Below are 27,323 nucleotides of genomic sequence, written 5' to 3' on the forward strand. Positions count from 1 at the left end.
TTGCATTTGAGCTTCAGTACATTTAACTTTTTATTATTTTTTCTTTTTTTTTGGTCTGTTTTTCTCCCTTTTTTACAAAAAAACAGGTGGAGTTATTAACAGCTGTACATATTCTGCTACATACTTTGGTGTAAAGTCGAGAGTCTCCCTCGCTCACCCTCCGCCAGCTCCGCTACACCCAGTTCCTTTAGGTTTATTTCCTTTTTTCTTTCTTTTTTTGGAGGAAAACGAAGCACCGACTCGCAAACCAGCGCCCGTGGGGGACTAACTGCTGGAGCAGTTTGCGGGGGGCACTTCAAAGCCCCCCTGGCCCTTTCCAACACCCCCCCACCAACGCTAAGAGGGGGGGATGCTCCCAACGCCCAGGGCTGGGGGCACAGACCCGTGCCAGCCCTGGGGGCAGAGCACGAGCCCCAGGGCACACACGGGGCAGCACTGAAGCCCTTGGCAGGTGCCAACGCGGGTCCCTTGGCACCGGGGGCATGTTCACAGTCACTTTTCTCAACCAAAGCGCCCTTAGAACCACGCTCCCTACCTAAGAGCTCGCTTTTTCCTTCCTTGGGTCATTTTTTCCTTCCTTGGGTCATTAATTTTTTCCTTCCTTGGGTCATTAACACACGAGATCGACCCCGTCTCCTCCCCGGCCGAGGCAGCGAGCACTGACGAGCCACAGAGAGCCCTCACCATTCGCCTGGGACACTCCCCTTCTTTTTCCTTCGAACAGAAAAGGGCAAAAATCTCCAAAACCTCTTAATGTGACAGGAAAAAAATTCATTTCCCACGAGATCTCCTTCCAACCCCACCTCGGGATGCGATGCCGCCCGCGTGCCCCTGCCAGCCGGGTACCAGCTGCCTCTGCTCCATCCTCCCCATGCAAACCAGTTCTCACCTGAACCCTAAAACCGTTATTATTTTTGACCGGATTCAAACCAAAAAATTAAAAAATAATCCATAAAAATGTAGTATAAAAATCCTCTTCCATATGCTACAATACAGGGTGAGCGCTTCTGCTACACAAATACTTTTATTTCCTGTTAATGTCTTTTTTTTTTGTCTTTTTTTTCTCCTTTTTTTAACCCCGTCAGTACAAAAGGCTGGACCGCAGGCCTGGGCGGGGAGGGGGTTTGCTTCACCGGACCCTACACACCAGAAGACACAAGACCACACAGCCCACAGGCCCCTGCAGCAGCCAGCCCCTTCCCCCCCCCCTCCCCACCACACACAAACCCTACTTGTTAGTAAACTTTTGCTTTTAAAAAAACTGTATTTTAAAGGTTATCAATTCTAATTCTTTTTTACTTTCATTTGAATACAAAACACATAAGTTGCTATTATCTTTCGTGGCTCCCTGAGCTGAATTTTAACTATGCTTTCTTTGAAATCACTCCTCATCGCTTCTGTCCGAAGACCAAGAAGGGCTTGCGCAGGCGATCCCGCAGCGTGGGCTTCCCCTTTTCTTCAAACATACGAGCACAAAATAAAAGAAAAAAAATCCATATATAAAAAAAAAAAAACCCAACCAGGTGATCGTGTTGCTGATGTCCCGTCAGTAGGCGAGGATCCGAGCGAGTCCCCCGCGGTCCCAGCAGCGTCCCCCCATCACTAACACACCCAACAACGCACGGGTACGACAGTAGGAACAACTTTCACCAGTGGACAGCTTTGCTCAGCCTGGTTATGCATAAAGTCACATCCCAGCGGACGCTTCTTGAGGTGGGGGGGTAAGGAAAAAAAAAAAATAATAAAATTGCCACCACCAAAACCATCAGTGGAATACAATTACAGCAGACGAAAAATACACAACTAGTGTACCAGGAGGGGTCCCCCACCCTTCCAATGCTATTTACTAGTCCGTTATTTACATTTTTCACAAGTCTTATGCAGAATGCACCAAAAAAAAAAATCACAATAAAAAATAAGTCCTTTATAGTGCCACCAAAGCGCAGATGGAAAGAACCAGAAAACCAAACAACAACAAAAAAAAAAAATTCAAAATAAACCTCCAAAAAAAAAAACCCTAAAACCAAACAAAAATTTGTTTAGGGCTTCAATGTGTGCCATATTTGCAGACCTCCAAATAAATCCGTGTGTACTGTAGGAGGCAGAGCCTCTCCGGAGCGCGCCGGTCCGTGGCCGAGCCCGGGGGCCGCCCCGCCGCAGCCCCCCCGCCGCCGGGACGTGCCAGCCCTGCTGTAAAATCCACCGTTAGTAGATGACCTCGTAGACTGTGGCCTTCTTGTCACCAGAGCCCGTGACGATGTACTTGTCATCCGCTGAAATGTCACAACTTAAGACGGACGAGGATTCCTTGGACTGGGAAAAAAAAAGGAGAAAAAGAGACAAACCATCAGTCTGGTTTCCCCGACGAGGCTGCACGGCCGCGTCTCAGAATCAATGAGGTTGGAAGAGCCCTCTGGGATCACCGAGTCCAACCATTGCCCTGACACCACCATGGCAACTAGACCATGGCACTAAGGGCCATGTCCAGGCTTTTCTTAAACCCCTCCAGAGATGGTGACTCCACCACCTCCCTGGGCAGCCCCTTCCAATGCCTAATGACCCTTGCTGAGAAGAAATGCTTCCTAATGTCCAACCTGACCCTCCCCTGGCCAAGCTTGAGGCTGTGTCCTCTTGTCCTAGCGCTGGTTGCCTGGGAGAAGAGGCCGACTCCCACTGCGCTCCAACCTCCCTTCAGGTAGTTGTAGACTGCACTAAGGTCACCTCTGAGCCTCCTCTTCTCCAGGCTAAACACCCCCAGCTCCCTCAGCCGTTCCTCGCAGCTCAGACCCTCCAGACCCTTCCCCAGCTTGGTCGCCCTCCTCTGCACTCGCTCCAACACCTCAACATCTTTCTTGAAGTGCAGGGCCCAGAACTGGACACAGGATTTGAGGTGCCCCCTCACCAGTGCCGAGTACAGTACAGTGCCCCCTCCCCAGGAAGATGCCGAGGGGGCTCCAGGTGCAGCCCACCCCCCTGCCCAGCACACAGCCTACCTGGAAGATGCTTGCTCCGTAGGGCGTCCTCCAGGCGTTGAGCAGGTTGTCCTTGCCCGTACTCACAAACCATTTCCCTGCACCCCAGAAACACGGTGTCAGCCGGCAAAGGCAGCACCGAAGCCACCAACCGGCCCCCACAGCCACCCTCTCCCCACCCCCGGAGCCTTCTGGCTGTTTACCCTCAGAAATCAAGAGATTTTGGAGGAACTGGAAAATCAGGACATTTCCCACACGCTGCGTCACCTCCTCCCACGACGCGACGCGGCAATTTGCAGCCACGACTGGGATGGTTTTAGGGGGACAATCCCCAAATGCACCATCCGTGGGATGGATCCTGCTGGGAGCCTCCACGCTGAGCCCCCCCACACCATCCCTTCCCACCGTGGTCCCCGTGCACGTCCCCAGGTGCCACCACAAGGGCCGGGTCCAGCGCCACATACCGCAGTAGGCGAACTTGAGGGAGAGGACGCAGCTCTCGTGGAGGTGCAGCTGGTACTTGTCGGGTTTCGTGTGGTGCAGCACTTCCACGTTGCTGCTCTCCATGCCCACCGCGAGCCACTCGCCCGTCGGGCAGTACCCCAGCGAGAAGATCTGCGGGGGGGACAGCAGGACGGCTCAGGGAGGGGGTTTGCACCCACCAGCTCTGCCTGCAGCCCCCTGCCCCAGTGCCACCTCTGTGTCCCTGGCAATTCCCCATCAGGGAGAGACGCCGAGCCGGGGGTGACCCCCTCGGTGATATCAACGTGATGGCTTTGCCCGCAGCAGCGTGGCCAGCAATTGGGGAGAGAAACGGCCTGACGGGCAGGGAAGGACACAGCCTGGTCCCCTTCCATCCCCAGCCACCGAGACGCAGGCACAGCAAAGCCGGGAGCTGGCAGATGGCATCTGCCCCCGCAGCACATCCCCAGCTCCTGCCCTGCCCAAGGCACCCCCGCCAAAATGCAGGGACACGAGGTACCTTCCTGGCACCCTCCAGGAGAGGAAAACTCAGTGTGGAAGGCAGCGAGACTAAGTGAGCTCCAAGCCACAGCGACTCGTGGGCTGGAAGCCACAGTGGCATGGCCCCTGGGTGCCACGGCCCCTGGGTGCCACGGCCCCTGGGTGCCCAGCTCCATGATGGCAAGCATTAGTCCAGACCACCAGCACCACGGGGTCAGTAGCTGGGATGCAGAGGAGATCTCAGCCAGGCAGGTGCCTTTCTGGACCCTGACCACGCAGCTCCAGTTTCCCCAGCTCTATGGCACTGGTGGGGGCTGCTGGCCAGCCCTGGAGCTGCCACGCGTCTGCAGCAGCCCCACGGAGACCGCTGCACTGGCCAAGGGGACACAAGGTCCTGGCTTTGCCCCTCTGGGAGGGTCTGCAGGACCCAAGCCCTGCAGCCATCCCACCAGCGGGGCACCAGAGCCAGCCCGTAACACCCGTGGGCGTCCCCAGGCAAGCACTGCTTTCCCCAGGGCAGCCTGGTCTTGCAACGGGTGAAAAAGCGACAGAAGAGGAGCAGAAACAAGAGCCAGGGAGTCCCACAGCCCTTCCTGCCTTGGACGCTCTTGGGTTACTCCTAAAGCAGCGGGGACAGCCCTGCACGGAGCTAACAGGGGCCTGGGGGGGGCAGGAAAAGCCCCCACGCCTGAGCCAGCGGCCAAACTGGAGGGATAAACCCCCGCACGGGGTCCCCACGAGGAGCTGCACGACGAGGCCAGGCCGTTCCCCACTCCCGGGGCCGAGGGCAGCCCGTGCTGACCTGGGAGGTGAAGTCGTGCTGCTGGAGCTGCCGCCCTTCCCGCAGGTCCCAGGAGCGCACCGTGTTGTCCAGACCCCCCGTCCACAACTTCGTACCGTCGTGCGAGATGTCTATGCAGCTGGCGCCGTCCGTGTGGCCTTGGAATTGCCTTAGAATGACAAAAAAATAACAAAAATCTTCAAGGGGAAGGCTAGCAAAGAGCACGTAGGTTGCTTCAAGGGAGCTGGTGCTCGGGCTACGTCTACAAGGCACCAAGCACGCCTGGAAACCCACCCCAGGAGCATCCTTTGCCAAGGAGCACCAGTAAGGGCTCCCTTACAGACAAAGCACCACGAGATCACCTTGTTGCCACCATCCCCAAGGTCCTCACACCAAAACATGGCCAGAAAGACCCCGCTAACGGCGAGGAGCAACCTCCGGGCTCACCTGACGAGCGTCTGGTTGTGCAGGTCCCACACGGCGATGTTGCCGTCGCTGCAGCACGAGAAGCAGACTTTGGCGTCGGGGCTGATGGCCAGGGCGTAGCAGGCGGGGGCGGAGGAGGTCAGCTCAGCCTTGATGCGGGGTGTGGGGGAGGCCAGGTCCCAGATGGTGAGCGTGCTCGCTTCCCCCCCCACGATCAGCGTGCGGCCGTCGGGGAGGAGTTTGCAGGAGCGGATGTAGTTATCTCTGTTCTGGAGGGGGAAGAGGCATTAGGAGGAGGACAGAGAATGATTTAGAATCACAGAAGGGTTTGGGTTGGAAGGGACCTTAAAGCTCACCCAGTTCCAACCCCCTGCCACAGGCAGGGACACCTTCCACCAGACCAGGCTGCTCCCAGCCCCATCCAACCTGGCCTTGAGCACTGCCAGGGAGGGGGCAGCCACAGCTGCTCTGGGCAACCTGGGCCAGGGTCTCACCACCCTCACAGCAAAGAATTTCTTCCTAAGATCTCATCTCAATCTCCCCTCTTTCAGTTTAAAACCGTTCCCCCTCGTCCTGTCACTCCATGCCCTTGTCAAAAGCCCCTCTCCCGCTTTCCTGTAGCCCCTTCAGGCACTGGAAGGTGCTAGAAGGTCTCCCCGGAGCCTTCTCTTCTCCAGGCTGAACAGCCCCAGCTCTCTCAGCCTGTCTCCAGAGCAGAGGGGCTCCAGCCCTCGGAGCATCTCCGTGGCCTCCTCTGGACTCGCTCCAACAGCTCCGTGTCCTCCTTCTGTTGGGGCCCCAGAGCTGGACGCAGCACTGCAGGGGGGGTCTCACGAGAGCGGAGCAGAGGGGCAGAATCCCCTCCCTCGCCCTGCTGGCCACGCTGCTGGGGATGCAGCCCAGGACACGGGTGGCTTTCTGGGCTGCCAGCGCACGTTGCTGGCTCATGGTGAGCTTCCCGTCACCCATCACCCCCAAGTCCTTCTCCTCAGGGCTGCTCTCAACCCATTCTCTGCCCAGCCTGGATTTGTGCTCCCTGCCCCAAGCACCCTTACCAGGCAGTCCAGCTGGGAGATGGGGCTCTTGCTGCCCGGCTGGCTGATGTCCCAGATCTTCACGCAGCCCTTGCCCCCGGTGTAGACGTGCCGCGTGGGGTTGCTGATGGTGACGGCGCACACCACCTCGCCGTGGCTCAGCGTGTTGATCTGCCGGGCGTGCCGCGGGATGCCGGGACCCGCCAGGGCGTCGTGGGGAAAGGGCACGGGCTGCATCTGCCCGTCGGCGCTCACGTGGAAGGAGTAGGCTCTGCCGGGGGCAGGGGGGGCAAACGGGGGGTCAGTAACGCAGTGTAAGGGGGGGGCGGGTGGCACCACAACCCGGGCTGTGCCTTGCTGAGGGTTGGGGTCCACTGCTGCTCGCCGGGGGCTCAGCCAGACCCAGCCCCGGGTGAACCCCACGCTCGTTGCCCTCCCACCACACTCATCCCCACCCAGAGCAGTGAGGGGGGCTTACGGCTTCCCGCCGGGGATGGACGCCAGGCTGGAGGGCAGGCCGGGGGCTCTCATGGGCGGGTGCGGGTCGAAACCAACCTGCCAAGAGACACACACGCAGGGTAAGGCCAGGCACGAGCTGGGCACACAAACAGCTTCCCACCCACCAGGCCACTCGCCCACTCCCTTTTTTCCCCCTTGCTGCTCAATAGCTAATTGTCATTTTTTCCCCTGGCAGAAAGGGGAAGGACTGGGGAATTAGCCAAGGGCTTCTGGTCTGCGAGGAGCAGCGTAGGACAAGAGGACACAGCCTCAAGCTTGGCCAGGGGAGGGTCAGGTTGGACATTAGGAAGCATTTCTTCTCAGCAAGGGTCATTAGCCATTGGAAGGGGCTGCCCAGGGAGGTGGGGGAGTCACCATCTCTGGAGGGGTTTAAGAAAAGCCTGGCCATGGCACTTAGTGCCCTGGTCTAGTTGCCATGGTGGTGTCAGGGCAATGGTTGGACTCGATGAGCCCAGAGGGCTCTTCCAACCTCAGTGATTCTGGGATTCTGTGAAATCATAGAATCACAGAATGGTTCGGGTTGGAAGGGACCTTAAAGGTCACCCAGTCCCACCCCCCTGCCACGGGTAGGGACACCTTCCACCAAACCAGGTTGTTCCCAGCCCCATCCAAGGGGATGCCCAGTATCCTTCGACAGTGGTGAGGAGCCCCAGGTTCACAGCTGACACAGGCAACCTCCCCCCCCAGACCCTCCCCACATCCACCACCCGAGAAAAGGAGCTAAAAGTGCTACGTACGGCTCCAAAGCTCACCATTGGCGACCGGCCGTAGGCGGCGGCGGCGGCGGCAGCGGCGCTCATCTGCGGGGGGATGTTGTGGAGCCCCGCGTAGGCGCCGGGGCTGGTGAGCGAGCCGTTCATCTCGTGGTGCCCCATCATGGCGAAGGGAGCCGCGTAGGAGCCCGCGATGGAGATGGGCGTCCGCAGGGCCGAGGCTGCGCGAGGGTTGGGGACATGGGTCAGGGGACAGAGCCCGCCAGCCCCCGAGGAGGGGACACCATGGCTGGGCCTCCCTCCTCACCCCACCTCAGGCATGGGGACCACCTGAGCTGCTGGCACCCCTCTCCTGGGCTGGATTAGGTCCTCAATAAACCTGAACCTCCTGAAACTGGTGTGTCCCCAATGGAGGGCACGGGCTGAGGGCATGCTGGGGACAGCAGCAGAGAGGGGGCACTGGGGGACCACGGGGCACCTGGGGGACTGGTACCCACCCAGGGTACCAGGACGCACCCATGGGACCGGGTACCCACCCTAGGGGTCCAGGACCCACCCATGGGACCGGGTACCCACCCTAGGGGTCCAAGACCCACCCACGGGACCGGGTACCCACCCTAGGGGTCCAGGACCCACCCACGGGACCGGGTACCCACCCAGGGGACGCGGCTACCCACCCAGGGGACGCGGCTACCCACCCAGGGGGTCCATGCCAGTCGGCTTGCCGGGCATCGGCCGCAGCCCTGGCGTGCTGCTCGTCCCCGGGGTCGGAGCGTCGTTCCTCGGTGTCGGAGTGTTTGACTTGAGCCCGGGCGTCGACGATTTGTCGTTCTGGATGGGATGAGGTTTAAAAAAGGATGAGTTCAGCCCCTGCTCGGCCAGCCCCCCGCCCCAGCGAGCCCCCCCAGCACGTACGTGGCCCAGGTCTTTAGTCTTGGAGGAGGGAGTGCTGCTGGAGGAGGCGACCGAGGCCGGGCTGTTGGGCGCGTCCCCCTTCTTCAGCCCGCGGGCTTTGTCGAGGCCGTTCTCCGGGGGGGAGTGGGCCGGGCTGACGCGGGGGGTGGCGGGGTCCTGCGGGACACGACAAAGCGTTGGCACCCCCAGCAGCAGGGAGGGCTCCCTCCGGCCCCTCCTTCAGGCAGCAATTGGGTTGGTGCCGGGGGGGCCCTAAGGCATCACCCCCCAAACCCCCCCCGTGCCATGGGGAGAGGAGCAGATGTGCCAAGATGTCCCCACGACTCACCTCGTTGGAGACGTCAACCACCAGGTCATCGCTCTTGTCGCCGTCGCTGTCCTGGAACACCAAGGGAGTTACATCCCGCAGAGAGCTGGGTGGGGGGCAGCCCCAGTGGAGCCGAGCCCCCCAGCAGCAGCACACAGGTCACCCACCCCAAGTCCTGCAGCCCCCCCAGCACCTCTCAGCCCCCCCCAGCACCAGCCGTCCCCACCGCTCACATATCGGCTCATGCTGTCCTTCTCCTCCGCTTTCCGCTTCTTGGAGTCGATGCTGTAGTCCGTGGAGCTCCGGTGCTTCTCGCTGGCTCTCAGGCTTTCCGAGGGCGAAACGGAATTATTCTGCGATAACAGACAAAGCTTTTAAGTTGGAAACAACAGAAGGAAACGGGACTTGACGAGCAGTGCTGCAAACAGCCTCCATGCACCAGTAAAGGCTGGGGCTGATCTACTGGAGAGCAGCTCTGCAGAGAAGGACCTGGGGGTTCTGGGGGACAACAAGTTCCCCATGAGCCAGCAATGTGCCCTTGGGGCCAGGAAGGCCAGTGGTGTCCTGGGGTGCGTGAGGAAGAGTGTGGGCAGCAGGTCGAGGGAGGTTCTCCTCCCCCTCTACACGGCCCTGGTGAGGCCACACCTGGAGTAACTGTGGGCAGTTCTGGGCCCCCCAGTTCAAGAAAGATAAGGAATTACTGGAGAGAGTCCAGCGGAGGGTACAGCGATGGTCAGAGGGCTGGAGCATCTCTGCTGCGAGGAGAGGCTGAGGGAGCTGGGGCTGTTCAGCTGGAGAAGAGCAGACTGAGGGGGGATCTTATCAACACTTACAGATACCTCAGGGGTGGGTGTCAAGGGGATGGGGCCAGACTCTTCTCAGTGGTGCCCAGCGACAGGACAAGGGGCAACGGGCACAAGCTGAAACATGGGAAGTTCCATCTGAACATGAGGAGGAACTTCTTTGCTGTGAGGGTGCCAGAGCCCTGGCACAGGCTGCCCAGGAACGGGGGAGTCTCCTTCTCTGGAGATATTCAAACCCGCCTGGACGTGACCCTGTGCGACGTGCTCTGGGTGACCCTGCTTGGGCAGGGGTGGGACTGGGTGATCTCCAGAGGTGCCTTCCAACCCTTGACCATTCTGTGAAGAGCTGCACTGCCCTAAACCATCTCCACCATCCTCTGCCCCCCACAGGGAGCACCCGAGCTTCGCCCTGGCCCTGGGCAGGGGAAGGTGCTTCCTCCAGCATCAGCAGAGCCGGGGCCTCATCCCCGGCGTTCAACAGGGGAGAGCAAAGGAACCGCTTCACCCCAGCCCCGGTGCCAGCGGCCGAGCTCTGCCCAGCCAAAGGGCATCCAAAAAACGTCTGGAAAAATCCCCATCGCCGTGAGCATCGTTGGGTGCCCTCAGCAGAGCCGCCCCACTCCGCAGCGCGGCCCTCCGCTCTGCCCTGCCTTTCTTTCCCGGCTCAAAGGGAGAACTAAAGCAGTTCGTGTTTCCCCTCGCTCCCCAATAAGCAGCTTTGGATAACACCGGGGTCTTTCTTCTCAGGCAGTCATGCTGAAAAAACCTCGCAGCTCCCAGAGAATCATGTCAAGCATTTAGAGGCATCGATCCATTCAGCCCCGCCGCTGGCCCGCCGCCAAGGAACTAAATATTTTTTATTGCACAGGCCAGGCTAGGAAAATATGAATGACTAACTCTGATTATCGTGCGCATTAACCCTCCGCCGGGAATACCCCGGTGGTTTATTTTATAGATCGGGAACCTGCCCATCTCCGACGGCCCCCTCCGCGCCCGAGGAGGAGGTTAATGATGCCCAATTCCCCTCTCCCCCTCCTTTTAATGGCACTTTTCTTCCCACCCGCCCCCAGCTCTCAAAAGGCCCATTTGTGGGCTCGGGGATGGCAGGAAATCGCTGCCGCAGCGGCTCAGCCGCCCTTTGTGCTGCCAGCTGAGACAGCGGCGTGGGCTGAGCCCCCCGTGGCGAGGGCAGCCCCCCACCACGCTCCAAACACCCCCACACCACCCTCTCCATCCCCAACCGCTGCTCCCACCGCCGAGGTGTCGGGGACACCGGCTGCCCCCCCCATGGTGGCTGAGCTGGTTAGTCAACTGCTCGGCCTTCCAAGTCCTCCTTAACGCGGCGTAATAGCCCCAAACCCAGCCCGACAGATTATAGACGGCCCAAGATAATAGAGGAGCGATCAGGAATGAAACAGCTTTCCTACTCGCCCGAGGATTTTTAGACCACGCTCATTCATGGGGCTTAGTCAATTGAAACCGAAGCTCGAAGCTCTGCGGCGATCAAAAATAAAAAGATTTAAACCAAATCTCACAGAATCACAGAATCAACCAGGTTGGAAGAGACCTCAGGGATCATCAAGTCCAACCGTTGCCCTGACACCACCATGGCAACTAGACCAGGGCACTAAGTGCCATGTCCAGGCTTTTCTTAAACACATCTCAACAGGCCCCGCTCGCCCCAGCCCAGCAGCTCTTCCACCCAGCGTGGGGGGTTTTTCCTTCCTTTTTTTTATTATTATTATTATTATTAAACAGGACCTGTGCAAAAGGGACTGGAGCACCTGCCTGATGAGGAAAGGTTGAGAGACCTGGGGCTTTTGAGTGTGGAGAAGAGAAGACTGAGAGGGGATCTGGTTAATGTGTATAAATAGATGAGGGCTGGGTGTCAAGAGGAAAGGGGCAACCTCTTGTCACTTGTGCCCTGCGATAGGACAAGGGGCAATGGATGCAAGCTGGAGCACAGGAAGCTCAACCTCAACATGAGGAAGAACTTCTTCACTGTGAGGGTGACAGAGCCCTGGAACAGGCTCCCCAGAGAGGTTGTGGAGTCTCCTTCTCTGGAGACTTCCAAGCCCCGTCTGGATGCGTTCCTGTGTGACCTGCCCTAGACTGGCCCTGCTCTGGCAGGGGGTTGGACTCGATGATCTCCAGAGGTCCCTTCCAACCCCTGACATCTATGATTCTATGAAAAGGCATCCCTGGAGCTCACACCCACAAGTCTGTTTTTTAAAACAACAGACAAAACACAAACACGCAGCCACCAGGAACTGAGAAAAAAAAGGAGGTAACGGGACTTACTGCACTTGAGTCTCGCTCTTGGAGAAGAAGCCGGTGTCAGAGGTGAGGTCAGGGCCAAAACAGAGAAGACACATAAATAAAGCAAGTTAGAATAAGTCTTAAAACAGAAAAATAAACCTAGAAGCTCCTCCTGGTGCGCTCTCCTGCCTGAACTCCAAACCTATCCGGGCTCTGTTTGGTTTTGCTTTAAAACCCCCGTCCCCCATCCATCCAGCCCCCGCCGGCCCCTTTCCTTCTGTCCATGTGATTTATTTGGCAAAACAGAGGAAAGGGGAAATGCCCTAAATGCAAAAGGGATGGCATCAGCCCAAGGCTCCTGTACCCCAAGTCACAAGCCCAGGAGAAGGTCCCAACCGCCCCATCGCTGCGGCCGCACCAGCGGGATGTGGTTTGGCCGTTGATCTGACTCAAACATCATTTTTTCTTCTAAAAAGATTGTCTTATTGCTATTAATAGGGAAAACCAGCAGGTCTGGTAGTGACTACTGCTGGTTTCCAGACCATGAAGTCTCCGACAGTGATGGAGAGGAGGAGGAGAGGAGGAGGAAGGCTGCTTCACCACTAAGGCACGGCTGAAGGGAGACCTGCACGTGAGCAGGTTTGGTTGGCAGAGGCCAATCTGCCAGTGTCATTTCTAGGGGCAATTTGCACTCCCTGCCCTAAACGAGCAAGGAGAGGGGTGTTTGGGGGCAGGTCCCCTGCCACCCCTCAAAGATCCCACCCTCCCCGAGCCGCTGACCTCAGCAAACAGGAGAGTGGGGAAAGCTTTAGGATCGCCTGGAAGCTGCTGCTGGGAACATCCCACCCTTGGCCACCCACGCTGAGCTCAGGGGCTGGAGCATCCTTTAGGCAAAGCTGCATCCCCAGAAGCAGCAGCCCAACCCCTGGAGCCCTCCCCCGAGGGACGGGGCACCGGGAGCAGGGCCAGGCCTGGACCAGGGCATCGCTCGTGCCACGGGATGCAGCGACGAGCAGCCCCGGGACCGCACCGACCTCGCCCCTCGCTCTCACCTCTGTGGTCCAGGTCGTGATGGTTTTTCTCGTCCTTGACGGCGAGGTGTGCCTGGCTCCCCAGGGCGCCGAGAGCCAGCAGCCCCGAGCTGCTGCCGGTGACGGGCGGGATGCCCGGCGGCTGGAGGCCCGAGGGGTGCGGGGGCAGCTGGACCGGGGGCCCGTGGGCGGCGTGCGAGAGGTGCTGGGCCTGGAGCTGCTGCTGCTGCAATGAAAGCACCAGTGAGCCGGGGAGGGGGCAGCGGGGGTGGTGCAAGGCATCGAGGGGCATGCCCGGTGTCGTGGCGATGCCCCGGGAGCTGCCCCGCTCGGCTGCCTGGAAGGAGAAGCCGCGTTAGCAGGAGGGACGGAGGGTGCCCAGGGCACAGCCCCCACCACAACATGGCCCTGGGCCAGGCTGCGGGAGTCATCGTTAATTCAAGGTAATTCACATCATCACGGCAGACTTGGCTGGGTTTGCTTTTCAGTAGATATTAAGCAAAAACAAAAAATAAATTAAAGAAATCCCACCCAAGACAGAGAAAGCGGCTCTGGCTGGAAACCTGCATTTGGGACACCGAGCACCAGCGGGAATCACGGGCTGGGGGCACACACAGGCTGTGGCAGAGCCCCCTGACCTCCCCTGGGTCCCCGCGACCAGCCCGGGGCAGGTTTTCTCCCTCCCCAGTGCCACCAAGCACAGCAGGACCGGTCACCAGAGCGGGTTGTGTGCGGAGGGGGATCCCACGGTAAGGGGACACACCAGCACCCCCCACACCCCTGCACGGGGCACCCCGATGGGCACAGACCCTTCTGCAAGGAAATTTCCAGTGCATCTTCCCCCTGCCACAGGCAGGGAACGCACCCAGGTGCCCCCGAACCTGCTCGTGCCCTGCAGCACTGGGGTGACCCCAGCACCCCGCAACAGGGAGGGGGACAGTGTGTGACACCCCGGTGGGGTTGGAAGGGACCTAGAGACCATCCAGTCCCACCCCCCTGCCACAGGCAGGGACACCTTCCACCAGACCAGGTTGCTCCCAGCCCCATCCACCCTGGCCTTGAACACTGCCAGGGAGGGGGCAGCCACAGCTGCTCTGGGCAACCTGGGCCAGGGTCTCACCACCCTCTCAGCAAACAATTTCTTCCTAAGATCTCATCTCAATCTCCCCTCTTTCAGTTTAAAACCGTTCCCCCTAGTCCTGTCACTCCATGCCCTTGTCAAAAGCCCCTCTCCAGCTTTCCTGTAGCCCCTTCAGGCACTGGAAGGTGCTAGAAGGTCTCCCCGGAGCCTTCTCTTCTCCAGGCTGAACAGCCCCAGCTCTCTCAGCCTCTCTCAAAAGCAGGAGCCTTTCGGCTCCTGCCAGGCTGCTCCACCCCAGGGCAGCGATGGGGAGCATCCCCAGGACCCCCAGCTGAGGTGGTGTCCTCAAACCAGCCCATGTCAGGCAGCAGTGTGAGGCGAGCTCACGGGCAGGGCATGAGGAGAACAAGCAGGGCCCCCAGCCCCAGGGACTCAGCCACATGGTGCCAGCGTGTCCCTCGACAGTGGGGAGCGCAGCCCCTGACTCCTCGCCACACACACGTGCTGAGATCGATCCCTCCGACACCAAAGCACAAGGTGCAAAGCCTCGGCCCTCACAGAATCACTGAGGTTGGAAGAGCCCTCTGGGATCATCGAGTCCAACCATTGCCCTGACACCACCATGGCAACTAGACCAGGGCACTAAGTGCCATGGCCAGGCTTTTCTTAAACCCCTCTAGAGATGGTGACTCCACCACCTCCCTGGGCAGCCCCTTCCAATGGCTAATGACCCTTGCTGAGAAGAAATGCTTCCTAATGGCCAACCTGACCCTCCCCAGATCGCCGAGATCACCGAGGCTCTGTGCAGCCCCAGTCTCACGTGATTTCCACCCACTGAAGTGGGAGGCAGGGCTGGCCCACAGATCACAGCATCACCCTGGAGAACAGCCCCGATGGTTTCCCAGCAGGTGCCCATCACCACGGCGCTGGGACGCACAGAGATCCAATGCTTTATCCTCAGCCAGCTCCAGCTTCCACGGTGGGCAGAAATACCTGCTCCTCCCAGGAGCAGCAGGAGCCCCAAAGCGGGGCACGGTCTCATGGGCACCCTGGGTCCACGCAGCAACACTCCAGCCCAGCGACGTCCATGGGGGTCACAGCCCTGGCACGGCCCCAGGGGACAACGCAGCTCCACTGCGGAATGGCCACCCTGAGCCTTGCCCTCCAGCCGAGTGGAAAACTGCTGGTTTCTTCCCTTTTTCTTCTTTTCTTTTAATGCTGCCAGCAAATACATCCATCCCAGGGCTCGGTGGACTGGCCCCACGGGCTCTGGACCCCCTCGCAGCAGCCCCGCTCCAGTGCAGGGGGTGGAAACAAATGCCAAGACACAACATCCCGCTGTGGCCCAAGACAAGGTTTAAAGGTGTTTTTCTCCCCTTTTGGCAGGCAGGAACCAGTGAGCAGGATCCATTTGGGAAGTCTCCAGGCTGAAGCCTCGTCCCTCCATCCCGCATCGAGGCTGGGCTGCCCGCAGCTCCATGGGCAGCGAAGATCACACCTCGGGCTGCAGACCCCATCCTGGAAGGAGCCGTGTGGTGGCCAGGTCCCTCCCGTGGCACAAAGATGACGAGCCAAGGAGCCCAGCACACAACCCTGCTGCGGCCAAGGGTGCCTGGGCAGGTGCTTGCGGTGCCAGAGGGTCCCCAGACCCACTCACAGCTCCCTGCAGCCACCGTCCTGCCCGGCTGCATCGCTCCAACGTGGTCTCCTGCATCGCTCCAACGTGGTCCTGCATCACTCTGACGTGGCCCCCGCATCGCTCTGACGTGCCCGTCGCTCCAGGGAGCAGCTGACACACATCCCTCCTGCGCAGCACTCGGGAATCACGTCCTGGAGACCCCACGGAGAGGGATAAAACCCACCCAGGGCTCCACAGCGCAGAGGGATGCTGCTCGCTTGGCATCTTCTCTGCTGGAAAGTCCCCCCTTCCCTTCCCTGCCCCTTATGCCCTCCCCTGAAAAAGGTTGTTTTTAAAAACCACATCACGTGGGCACCCCTGGGTGGGTGCCCCCCGCCCCAGCCTACAGCAGGGACACGACGGGGTGCTCAGCTCTGAGCAGGACCAGGGTCCTGCCCGACAAAGCTGCACACGCAGCGTGGCACGTGCGAGGACCCGGGGCCAGGGACCCTCCTGCCACCTCCCCAGCGCGCCCAAGCTGAAGGGCAAGCTCAGCCCCACTCAGGGGCTTCTTGTCTGCTGGCAGGACCCCAAAGTGGGCTCTGCAGGGGCATCAGCCTGCAGCGAGGGGCTGTGGACCCAGCGCCAGGGGATGGGGGCATCACCCAGCCCCGGGGGGACGGGCCAGTAGGATACACAGCCCCGGAACTGTTTTCCTTCTGGAGTCCCTCAGCATGTGCCAGACAAATATGGTGAAGATATGAAGAGGTTACAAGTTAGGAGAAAGGCTGGCAAGGAATATCTCGTACGTAGAGTGTTTTTAATTGGATTATGTACATCATGCTTCATGCCTTTGTTAACCGATTTAATGGTTCACCACTTAAGTTCACCACTCGCGTTAAATTTAGTATAGTAGTCTAATCATTTCCAGAGCTATAACCAAATCAAGGGCTCGATTTCACAGAAGCCTGAAGCAGAGGAACTGTGAGACAATGGCCTAGATGCATAAAATTAACAGTTCTTGACCTCAAAAGGGGAAAAAAAAGAAAGGTTTTAATGATTTGGTATGGTTTTGTGTGTGTTATCGATTTTGTTTGCAGCACCTGCACCAAGATGCTGGTGCAGTTTATAAATAGAGTCGCCTTCTCACTGCAAGGCACGGCAGGGGACAGTGTCCCCATGGGACACAGGGGTGGGGGTCCCTCCACTTGAGAACACCCACGTGAGCAACGCTACAAGAGCACCAAGGGGAGAAATTCTGTTTGCTGGGAAAAAAAACCCAAACCCTCTTGGTTTCATGCCTTGGGGGGGCACTGGGGAGGTGCAGCAGCCCCCGAGCAGCACGGACCCACCACCCAAATCAGCAGAGCTGCTTAACCACGGGGTGATGCTTGCTCTGATCCGGGGAAGCAATTAACTTGAAAACGGGGGTCACAGACCCTGCTCGTTTACCTTAATTGAATTCCAATATCTGCCTCTAGCTGCCTGGGCTCCTGGCTGCAAGCAGCTCGTGGCAGCCCAGCATCCCCCTCCCCACGAGCCCCACCACAGGGGACCCTGAGACCCACCACGGGGGACCCCGCTGCAGCAGCCCAGAGCCCGATTCCACGCTTGGTGCTACCCATAAAATCAGAAAAAATTATATAAAAGCAAGTTAAACGCGGAGAATCGCAAAGATCCTTGTAGCTTAAGACAGAAGTGTAAATAGTTACTCAAAAAAATAAATTTAAAATCAGTATTTTCTGGAAAACAAACACCAAAACCCAGAGGAGCTCTGGAGCCACCTCCCCAGGACTGGCTGGGGACGCTGATGTCCCAGGGAGCTCCAAGAGAGAGCAGGTTTGCTGCTGGATTGAGATCAATCAACGAAAGAGACAATAACAATTGTTAAGCCTAAGAAAACCGCCCAGGATCTGCAAGAGAGAGCCCGGCACGACGGGAGCGGGTAAAGTCAACGCATGGAACAACAACTCCGTCAAGTTTACAGCACATTTCACATCAACAGCACGCGCAGAGACATGCCTGGGCTCAGGGGGCTCGGGGGGGCTGCGGGGCACCCATGGAGGACACCAGATTTGGCTCCCGGTGCTGCGTTAGAGCCCAGGGAGGGGGACGGGGACGGTGGCTGCCACTCCCCGTCCCGCTCGATGCCGGATTGGGGGAGTTTTGGTGGGTTGAGAGGGCCCTGGTGCTGTGAGCCGCCCTTCTTGAACCCCCCCTGAGCGCAGGATTGCCTCTGGTTATGGTAAATGATAGGAATAAAAGGGGTATACACACGGTGAGAGGCAGATTGGGAAGTCCACGTACCCCGATGATAGCATTCAACTCCGTCATTGTCACTTGCTTGGCACGCTCAACAGCCTGTGCGACTTGCTGTTGGTGCTGTGGGGACAGAGGGGCACGGGCGGGTCAGATGCTGGGTCAGCATCATCCCACCTCCCTGCCCAGGGACCCCGGAGCAGCCCCTCGCAGCCTTTTTTTGCTCCAGGGGCTTGGTGCAAAGCCCCTCGCGGGGTCTGGCTCTCCCTCACCCCAAGGGTGTTACAATGCCCACGTGGGATCTGAGCCCTGTTTCTCACGGGGCACCCCAGAGCAGCTCCACACCCCCAAACCACAAGGTTGGGGGGATCAGGTCTGTGCCCCTCACAGGACCCCACCGAAGGGCACAGCGCTGCCTTCCTGTGGAACCCCCCCCCCAGGAGAAGCAGCATCCTCTGTCTGGGGTGTGAAAACATCCTTACCTCTTGTGACAGAAAAGGCATGATCTGGGCTAAAATCGTATTCAGTCTTTTAGCAATTTCTGTCTGAAAAAGGGGAAGAAGAAAAAGCAACAGTTAGTACCGAGCAGCCTCCCACGGACTGCACGAGGCTTCCTGGCAGCAGCTGTGCATCCCCTCGCTGTCCCCTTCCCTGCATCCCCACCCTCTCCTGTGCATCCCCCTCCCCTTCCCATCCTCTCCTGGGCATCCCCTCCCTGTCCCCTTCCCTGCATCCCCATCCTCTCCTGGGCATCCCCTCGCTGTCCCCTTCCCTGCATCCCCATCCTCTCCTGGGCATCCCCTCCCTGTCCCCTTCCCTGCATCCCCATCCTCTCCTGGGCATCCCCTCGCTGTCCCCTTCCCTGCATCCCCATCCCCTCCTGTGCATCCCCATCCCCTTCCCTGCATCCCCCTCCTCTCCTGGGCATCCCCTCCCCGTCCCCTTCCCTGCATCCCCATCCTCTCCTGGGCATCCCCTCACTGTCCCCTTCCCTGCATCCCCATCCTCTCCTGGGCATCCCCTCCCTGTCCCCTCCTGGCCACACAAGAGGAAGCTCCATGTCCCCAAAGATCCCAAGTGCCCCCGTGCCCACTCCACACTCCCCTGCCCACGGACACAGCCGCCCTCCTCACGCTCTGGGGACACTCTGGTCCCCTTCCCATTTAACCCACAACCATTTAACCTTGACCACGTTATTTGGGAGTTTTAACAACAAACCTCTACTGTCAAACCGTGGTTTCTGCAACACCCCCATTAACTCAGAACATTTGATAACCCCAGTGCCGGGAGGTGCCATCCCACGGATGCTCCTGCCCAGCTCCCAGGGGTTAACGCCGGCCCCGCCAGCCCCAGCAGCTGTTAAAACAGCTTTTGGTCCAACTCAAACACGGCCCCAGCAGCCGTGAGGATTCAGCGCCGCAACAATGGCCGGAGCCGAGCCCCTGGCGCAGAATCAAACGCCCAGAAATTCCTTCCGACAGCCCCGAGCAGCTCGTTATCGATAACAAGTGATTAACCGGGGCTCGCTCCAGCAAGGTGCCTCCTCCCCCCCACGTGCTCCCCAAATCACCCCCAGGCTTCACCCTCCCCACTCCCCACCGCTCAGCCCCAAAGGATGCACCCTACAGCAGCTCTGATTTTTAATCCTAGCCCCAGTGGGGTGCCGACCCCAAGAGGGGCTCTCAGCTCCACCTGCTCTCAAATACTGCAAGAAAAAAATCCAAATGTCATAGTTTGGAGGAAAAAAAAACCACCAGGCGCTGACCCCTTGCTCTGAGGAGCTGGGCAGCGGCTGGGGCACGCTGGTACTAACCCAGTGCTCCCACCACGCGCTGCTCAGCAGTGGGTAAACCTCTTTAAAGGCCTTTTTGGCACTGACACATCGATTAGGTTCGATATAAACTGCAGCTCCATTAAATATTTATTCCCTCGGATGAAGCCTATTGGATTCTGGACACAACAAGCACTCGCTGTATGACTCCTTGCCAGCCCCCACCCAATCCTAGAACAAATCCCACCCTTATTTGAGGGGACAGCAGCAGTGCCAGCACCAGCTGCGTGTCACAAAGGCTGTTCAGGTGTAAAGGGAACGATGCAGCACCCAAACAGGCCATAGGGAAGGAGGGGAGGTGCTGGGCTGTCCCCAGCATCGTCCAGACAAACAAGACACACAACAACCCATCGCCTCCACTTTTCAACCCAATTTTGCCCAAATTTCCAACAAAGATTTGAATAAAAACTTTGAGAGACTCCCCACGTGGGATCCGGCCAGCACGAAGTCCAAAACATCGTGTTTACAGCCGTGAGGTTTCCTGTTAACACGAGATTCAACGATCTTTAAATATTTGTTCGCTTTAACTTTTCCCAGTCCCCAGCACATTAAACTCCAGTTGTCCCCATTAAAAATCAGGAGCAAAAGGGGATCCCCTCCAGCGCGCCGGGAACAGGGGAGGGTTTCACACCCGACACCTTCCCCGTCACAGGGCTCATTCATCCCCGAGCCCCCTCCAAGCTGCTCCTGCCAAGAAAAACCTCCCTCCCCACCACCACGGCGATCCAGCCTCCACATCCCTCCCAGCGCCCGGCATCCTCGCTGGACCACGAGCGAGCCACGGGTCAGGGACCAGGGGCTGCGCAGGGCACCCCGGGAGAGGCACCCACCCACTGATGGCAGCTCCATGCCCCTCGTTAGACAGGGCAAGGAGGCAGGAAAACCTGAAATCCCCACTAATCCCCTGCCACCCCCCCGTCCCTGCTGGGAATCTGACCCGCTGCTCAAGAAACACTCTGGGCTGGTGCTTGGTGAGTGGGGAGGGATCGGAGAAAACATCTGCACTGGTTGTAAATCAAGAGGTTGGCTGCAAGTCCTGCCACCCGCTCTTAAAATGGCCAGAGCAGCACCCAAAGGGCACCGAGAGCCGCTGCCGGAGCCCGTCAAGAGCCGGGCAGGGGCTCCGGCTGCAGCAGCGCGGCGGCATGGTGTTAAATAGCTGCGGGGCTGGCTCTCCCCAGCCCCCCGTCCTGGCGTCTTTACACCTGGACGTGGCAGAGGGAAGTTTAAAAATAACCCGGGCGCAGGATCTGCAGAGCCGAGCTGAAAGGAGCCACCTCAAACGCCGCCTGAAGCACGCGAGGGCGAGCAGAGCCCCGGCCCTGAACGGGGGTACAACACCCTGCAGGCATCGCTGGGGGCACAGAGAGGCTCGCTGGGACGAAGTACCTTAGCCCTGACCCTCGCTGAGAGCAAACGGGAGCTGCCCCAGCCCCATCACTGCCCCGGGGGTCACACCCCTGGGGTGGTCCCAGCACCCTCGGGCAGTACCAGGATGGGACCCAAAGCCCTCCTGGGTGCCCAGCGCTCAGGAGCCTTCGGGGCCAAGGCTCAGCCATGCCCTGGGGATGGATGCACCTAGAGAAACCCACCCCACAGCCTGCCCAAACACCCCGCACACACCTCCCAACCCGCACCCCGAGCAGAATAGACCCGCCACGAAGCCACAGGGGTGTGAAGCGAGTCACTGCAGCGCACCAGACCATCCCAGAGGCAGCCTCAGAACAGATGCTGGGCCACACCAGACCCAACTCCAACCTGTTATTGATTTAAACAGTGGGAAGCAGGCTGGGGACGAGGGGCTGAAGGCACAGCATCGCTCTGCTGACCTTTCCTCCTCTTGAAAAACACACCAGAACGCTATAAAGGCTTTCCACTGCAAGCCTAGACCCCCGGAGCGATGGGGTGGGTAGGGCTGCCGACAGGGATGCTCCATGGGATGCAGGAATGGGGCATCAGCATCACCCCACGGTTCACTCAAGACTCCCAGTGAGAAGCCCAGGAGTCTTCTCCTGGGCTCCAAACCCCCAGGTCTCCAAGAGGGGTCTGCACCACCATAACCCCCCTCAGCCACCCCGGCTCTCCCCCCCAAACCTCAGCCCTGGCAGAGGGTGGCAGGGGCGCTCGGGGAAAGGCAGGGAGTAAATCACACCACCCGTGAAGCACCAGAAGCATCTGTTGAAACCAGGATATTGTCTCTTCAAGCACATGAAAATCAGGCCCTTGAGCAGTGTGGTTCTCACTCCGGCGCACAATTATGGGCACTTTCAGCTGTCTACCGCTATTTCAAGTGCTCTCTCCAACCGGGCTGTCAATGGCATGTTGAAAGCTATTTGTGGCTGCTATCGTTATTAGCCAAGTGGAGAGCTTCGCTGATGAGAATTAAATTCAGGGAGGGGGTGTGGAGGGGCAGGCCGCAACCCCCCATTAGAGAATTACCACCAGCACCCGGGCTGGGGGGGGCAGAGCTCACCCAGGACCCCCAAAACCCACTTGGGACCCCCAAAAGCCACCCAGAACCCCCAAAAGCCACCCAGAACCCCCAAAAGCCACCCAGGGGCTCCCGCTGCCTCCCACAAAGGCCAGGGGAGGGAGAGGCCACAGCTATTCCCTTCTACCTTAAGAGTATCACACCAACAAATTACCTGGCTTCTGAAGTACTTAGCAAATTATTACCTGGCACTCCTTGCTAACGAGCAAGACAAAGTATATTGTGTTCTTGGAATATTCTAGAAAAAAAAAAAAGCATGCCCCTCTGCCCGTGGAAGTGTCAGGAGGGTTTAGGCTTGTTCCCAGCATTAAGTGTTTAAGCACGAAAACAAGAAGTGCTTATGTGGAGAGTTCTTGGCCATTAAAAAAAAAAATCAGCACAAAGGTTCTCCTGGACGAGGTGTCCCGTTTCCCCACAAAAAATTAAGTTTTTCGGAGGGAATAACAATTCCAAAAGATTGTATTCGGCGATTATCTACAGAGGTCTGAACAAAAACAATGCAAAGCCAACAGAGGAACCAAAGTTGCTTTTGTAAAAATCAATTAACCTTAAAAAAAAATAATAAAAAAATTTAAAAAAAAAGAGTTTTGCTCAGGTTTAAAAAGAAACCTCCCGACCAGGCTCAGGTTTAAGCACTGCTCCATTCAGACTGATGTAAGGAGCAACTCACTGCGTTATATGCAACAAAGTGGGTAGTCACTTCCTAAATATTTCCTTGCATATGGAGTTGTTTATGAAACTACTTTTTTTTTTTTTCTTAACAAGAAACAAAACGAGAAGGAAGAAAAAAAAACCCACCCCACACACGCAGCCACATATGCACACACTTAATATTCAGCGTAGAAGAGATAATCTGTTATATAAGCCCACAGACAGACAATCCCCTTTTGCTTAAAGATGAAGTATCCATCAATGTTTGTCTCGAGCAGATGTAATCACAAGCAGTCAAGTCTGGAGGGCAGGACACCGCATGAATAATTCAAGCACTTCAGTCTACTCGATTGTGTGCGGATAAACACAAGTCACCCGCTAACCAGGTCAGCTGAGAGCAGTGTTTGGCCAGCACTAGGCACCCTCCACCAGCTGCGGGCAGGACCCTGGGCATCTTTCGGGGCGATGCTGCAGCCCAAAAGAGGGGTGAGAGCCCAGCCCTCCGCCCTGCTCGCCCCATTTTCGCCTGGAAGCAGCTCTGCTTTGTTTTCCTCCAGCACCACGCACATCGCTGTCAATTAAAGAACACGACAGCTTCACCTCCCCAAGCTGCCCCCCCAGCCCAGCACCAGGCACGCAGCATATGTCACCAGGAACAACCAAAGCGGGCGCGGGCTGGAGTCATCTGGCCGAGATTCATCTGCGGCGAGGGACACCGACCACGCAGGGCCCCCCCCTGGGCTGCCACCCCGCAAAACCCGGGTCACCGAGGGCCAGCCCCACGGAAAACCGACCCCTGGGCACGCCGGGGCTCCCCCGTTACCCTCCAAACCCACCCCAGACACCTCACACGGTGGTGGGATGGAGCGGACGGCACAGCACCCCCCAGCCCCACGCTCACCCCGTGGCACAAACCCTCCTGGAGCAGTTTTGGGTTGTGACCACGCGCTGGCGGAAAACACACCACACAACCGCTTCCAAAGCTTCCACCGAGAGAAAAAGCTCCGTATCTTGCTGTATTATTCCAGCACAGAGCGAAGCTGTTCCATCCCCGAGCGACCAGAGGCATCCATCCCCTCTCCCAAAAGCAGCCCGCACGGACGCTCGCGCTACTCCAACCCCTCGAGCGTTTCTGAAGAGGGTCTGCGCTCCCCTGGGCACACACAAAACTCCTCGCAGGAGGCCACCGCCAGCCCAAGCAGAAATCCTGCGTTCAGGAGCGTTCCCGGCTGCACCAAGGCAAGATCATGCCTGAGGTTCCCCCCCGAGCCGCACACCAGCCCCGTGTGCCCCCGCTCGCCCCGGGCACGGGGGACCCGGGCTCCTGCGCAGCTCCCCCAGGGACGCTTTTGTCCAGGCAGAAGCAATGAAGAAGTCAGGATTATCTGCGTGGAAGAAGATATTTTAAAAAACTGAAGACTAAGCAGTAATTATTTTCGTTACCCCGTGACTACGTACCAGAAAGCTAAAGGGAAGCGTGCGCGGAGGGGGGGAGAGGCAGATCCACAGCCCTGCATTTCATCAGTCGGGCTCAGACACCTTCTTACTCAGGGCTGCCACGCTGCTATTAAGCAAAACCACCCCGGAGCTGAATGGGGCTGACTGGCGAATTGCAAAGTTGATGTCAACTTCTATCTGCCTTAAGTTCTTAATTAGAACTCCTTCTAAAACCAGTAAGCAGCAGCAGCACAAATAAGCAGGTCTAATCTCAATAATAACTTTATTCCTTTAAGTTTTACCATCATGTGCCCAGCCTTTAGGCTCTTTAACTATAATCTTATCAAGGTAGCACACCACATTCTGCTGTGGCCTTCTCTATTTTTCCTTCAGGCGAGTTACATATTAGAGGAGACTTAAAAAAAAAACAACCCGTACCAAACATTGCTTCATTTTCCAGATGCAAAGACAAGTCCGTGACATTGAGCAACACACCACAAGATATCGGTATCCCTGAAGATAATTCCCTTCTAAGTCTCACGCTACAGCACGGTGAGTATCAGGGGTATGACCTTAGGAACAGCCGCCTTGTACCAACAACAAAACCAGAGGAAAACGCAGGAGATAAGAGTATTTTCCGAGTGCTGGGAACGCGCTAGTCCAGGTACCGGCCTCCCAGCGTGGAAGGCAAAGGCTATTTTCACCTCTTCGCATAAACACTCTTCTCCAAAGCTAAATTTCTCCTGAATATAGGTAAAAAATCACCGTCCTGCCATCAACCTGCAGCTCCCCCACAAGATCTCACCCAGAGCCACATCCCCGACTCCAGCACTTATCCCCCATTCAGTGCAATCAGAGCCTATTTTATCTCAGGTTGAGAAAAGGGCAACAGGAGATCAATCAATCACAATTCCCCCCCCCCCATTTTAAATTACTCACCTGCTTGTGCATTTCAATATTCAAACCATACGACATTTCGTAGTACTGGGCAACGAGGAAAAAAAAAAAAAGAGCCAAGAAGAATTTGAATTAATTTAACATAAGGTATTTGCATAAGGTCATTACCAGCAAGCATCCCGGTCAAAACTGCGCTCAAAGCATTCGTAGCCAAGGAAATTATACCTTATAATAAGCAGATGTTTATGGGGTTTAACTGGCATGCATTTAACAAGAGGACACTCCTTTTTTACTCCTGTTTTCTCCTCCTAAGCTACTTAGAAAAACAAAGAGGCGCAGAGCTGTGTGACAGGCGTCTGCGCGGCCCTGGCAGAACAGGTACAGCCCGTAGCCTGGCCAAAAACCCAGCTTCTCACCGGGGGGGGGTGGATTTGTTCCCCCTTCCCGGAGCCCGGGGAGCGCCCGGCCCCCCTCCTCCCCGCCGGGAAAGGGGGTGCTGGCTCCGGCTTAAAGCCATTAGCAACACAAACGAGCCCACCCCGGGGCCCCGCCGTGTAAATGCCGCAAAAAGAGGCTTCTGCGGCAACAAAAGAGCCCACATCCCTCCGGGGGAGGGGGGGGATGCCCTGGGGAGGCACCGGGGTGGCCTCGCCCCGCCCTGCCCGGCCGCCCCCGGTTACCCCCAGGGCATCCCCGCCTCCCCCCGAGCCGCTGCCCCTGCCCACCCCCCCGGTGGGGGTTAACAGGGGACTTGGCACCCGCTGAGCCCGGGCACCGGGCAGCCCCTCCCCGCCCGAACCGGGGCTGTCGGGGTCCTGTGCCGGGGCGGTGTGTGTGTCCCCCCCCCTTTCCCAGCTAATAACATTTACAGCCTGATCCGAAATCTGATTAAAGTCTCTTACCATAACGTAATGGCGCTGCATTTCGGTCTTCTCGTTCGCCAGCTTATCATACTCCACTTTCAGGCTGGGAGGGGGCAGAGCAGAGGGGTGAGACCCCGCGGGCAAGGGAGGGAGGGGAGCGGCACCCCCCGCAGCCGCGCCCCGGACCCCCCCCCGGGCTCACCTGTGGTACTGGGCTTGTAGGAACTGGAACTCGTCCTTGATCCGATCGCAGGACTCGGCCACGGTGAATTTGAAGCCCGGTTGGCCCGGCTGGTGCGGAGCCTGCGGGGAGAAGCGCTCAGCGGCGGGGAGCGGGGCGGAGCGGGGGGGGGGGGTGGGCACGGGGGGAGCGGGACTCACCGGGTGCCGGCCCTGGGGGTACATGGCAGGGCTGGGGCGCGGTCACTGGAGCCAGCCGCGCCGTGCCTCGCTACGGCGATCGCGACGTGCGCTGCTGCTGCCCGCCAGCCACGGAGCGCTCCGGGAGAGGCCGAGAACTGGAACAAAGAGAGGAGAGGAAAGTCCGTGCGGGGGGCGGAGGAGGGAGGGCGGGCATGGCGGGGGGGAGCGGGCCCGGCCGGCTCCCCGCGTGCCCCCCCCCTCCACCAAACCCTGCGCAAAGCTCCGCACCGCCGCTGCGCGCCCGCGGAGCCCAGCCCAGCCCGGCCGAGCCGCCCGCAACCGCCGGGGGCCAGGTGCCGGGGCCCCCCCCCCCCCCCCCCCCCGCCGCGCTGCTCCGCGGTCCTCCGCTTCCTCACACCCCCCCCCTCCCCTTCCGGCAGCCGCTCTCGGAAAAAAGAAAAATCACCAAAAAAAAATAAAATAATAAAAAAAGAAACAACAACGAGAACAAAACGCAACGCGAAGAGCGCGGCGGAAGGAGGATCCCGCGGTATTCCTGCGGCGAGGAGAAGGGGGAAGCAAAGCCAGGAACTAACGCCGGAGCACGACGGCCATGGAGGAGAGGAGGAGGGGGGAAGGAGGCCGTACACATCCGACTGCCCGGGCGCCGCGGACATGCGAAGTGCGAAGCGGTGCCTCCGCCGCGGCTCCCCCCCCCGCCCGGGGGCGGCCGTTCAGCTCCGTCCAGCCGGTCTCGCCGTAACTCCACAAGCCATGCTGCTCCTCCGGGGGTCCCGGGAGCCCTGCGGAGAGCGGGGCCGGCGCTGCCGAGCGCAGCCCCCCGCGATGCCGCCGCCGCCGCCGAGCCGGGCCCCGCCGCAGCACGCGCTCCGTCCGCCCCGCGCCGCCGCCGCCGCCAGAGCGCTCGGGCGAAGCGGGGCGGCGGGGACGGGGAACAAAACCCGGGCGGCCTCTCCGGCGCCGACCAATGGCGAGGCGGCGATCCCACGTGGGGGCGGGGGAAGGCGGACGCTGATTGGACGCCGCCGGCGGTGACGTCACAATGCCAGCTTGTGTCTGAAGCCGTGGAGCGAGAGCGGCGGCGGCGC

At 58.7% G+C, this 27,323-nt stretch overlaps 1 protein-coding gene across 10 annotated transcripts; it reads right to left on the reverse strand.

Moving 5' to 3' along the window:
- On the reverse strand, positions 1-27,081 carry TLE3 (TLE family member 3, transcriptional corepressor). 10 transcript variants are annotated; one of them, XM_068410558.1, is made up of 21 exons: positions 26,811-27,081; positions 26,233-26,369; positions 26,054-26,154; positions 25,891-25,954; positions 25,031-25,075; positions 18,164-18,226; positions 17,730-17,804; positions 12,745-12,946; positions 11,735-11,751; positions 8,864-8,983; positions 8,652-8,702; positions 8,324-8,479; positions 8,107-8,239; positions 7,448-7,629; positions 6,655-6,731; positions 6,198-6,447; positions 5,164-5,411; positions 4,738-4,885; positions 3,437-3,587; positions 2,994-3,070; positions 2-2,313 (listed from the first exon to the last, which is right to left on the reverse strand). In XM_068410558.1, exons 2-21 carry the CDS (start codon positions 26,254-26,256, stop codon positions 2,206-2,208), a joined length of 2,292 nt encoding a protein of 763 aa, XP_068266659.1. In that variant the 5' UTR covers positions 26,257-26,369; positions 26,811-27,081; the 3' UTR covers positions 2-2,205. The 10 variants fall into 10 exon arrangements, with proteins under 10 accessions (XP_068266650.1, XP_068266651.1, XP_068266649.1 ...); XM_068410556.1 differs by having other exon boundaries at positions 7,433-7,629; XM_068410557.1 differs by having other exon boundaries at positions 12,745-12,949.
- Between the last annotated feature and the right edge of the window lie 242 nt (positions 27,082-27,323).

This window comes from Nyctibius grandis, chromosome 11, assembly GCF_013368605.1.
Source record: "Nyctibius grandis isolate bNycGra1 chromosome 11, bNycGra1.pri, whole genome shotgun sequence".
Taxonomy (NCBI): Eukaryota; Metazoa; Chordata; class Aves; order Nyctibiiformes; family Nyctibiidae; genus Nyctibius; species Nyctibius grandis.

Excerpts from the sequence above, each read along its gene's own strand:
- TLE3 (XM_068410549.1), bottom strand. The coding sequence starts at position 26,256 with ATGTACCCCCAGGGCCGGCACCCG. Across the intron at positions 26,155-26,232 it reads ACCCCCAGGGCCGGCACCCG|GCTCCGCACCAGCCGGGCCA; the intron begins GTGAGTCCCGCT and ends TTCTCCCCGCAG. Across the intron at positions 7,630-8,106 it reads GACTGGCATGGACCCCCTGG|CCTCGGCCCTGCGGACGCCC; the intron begins GTGGGTAGCCGC and ends ACCCTCGCGCAG.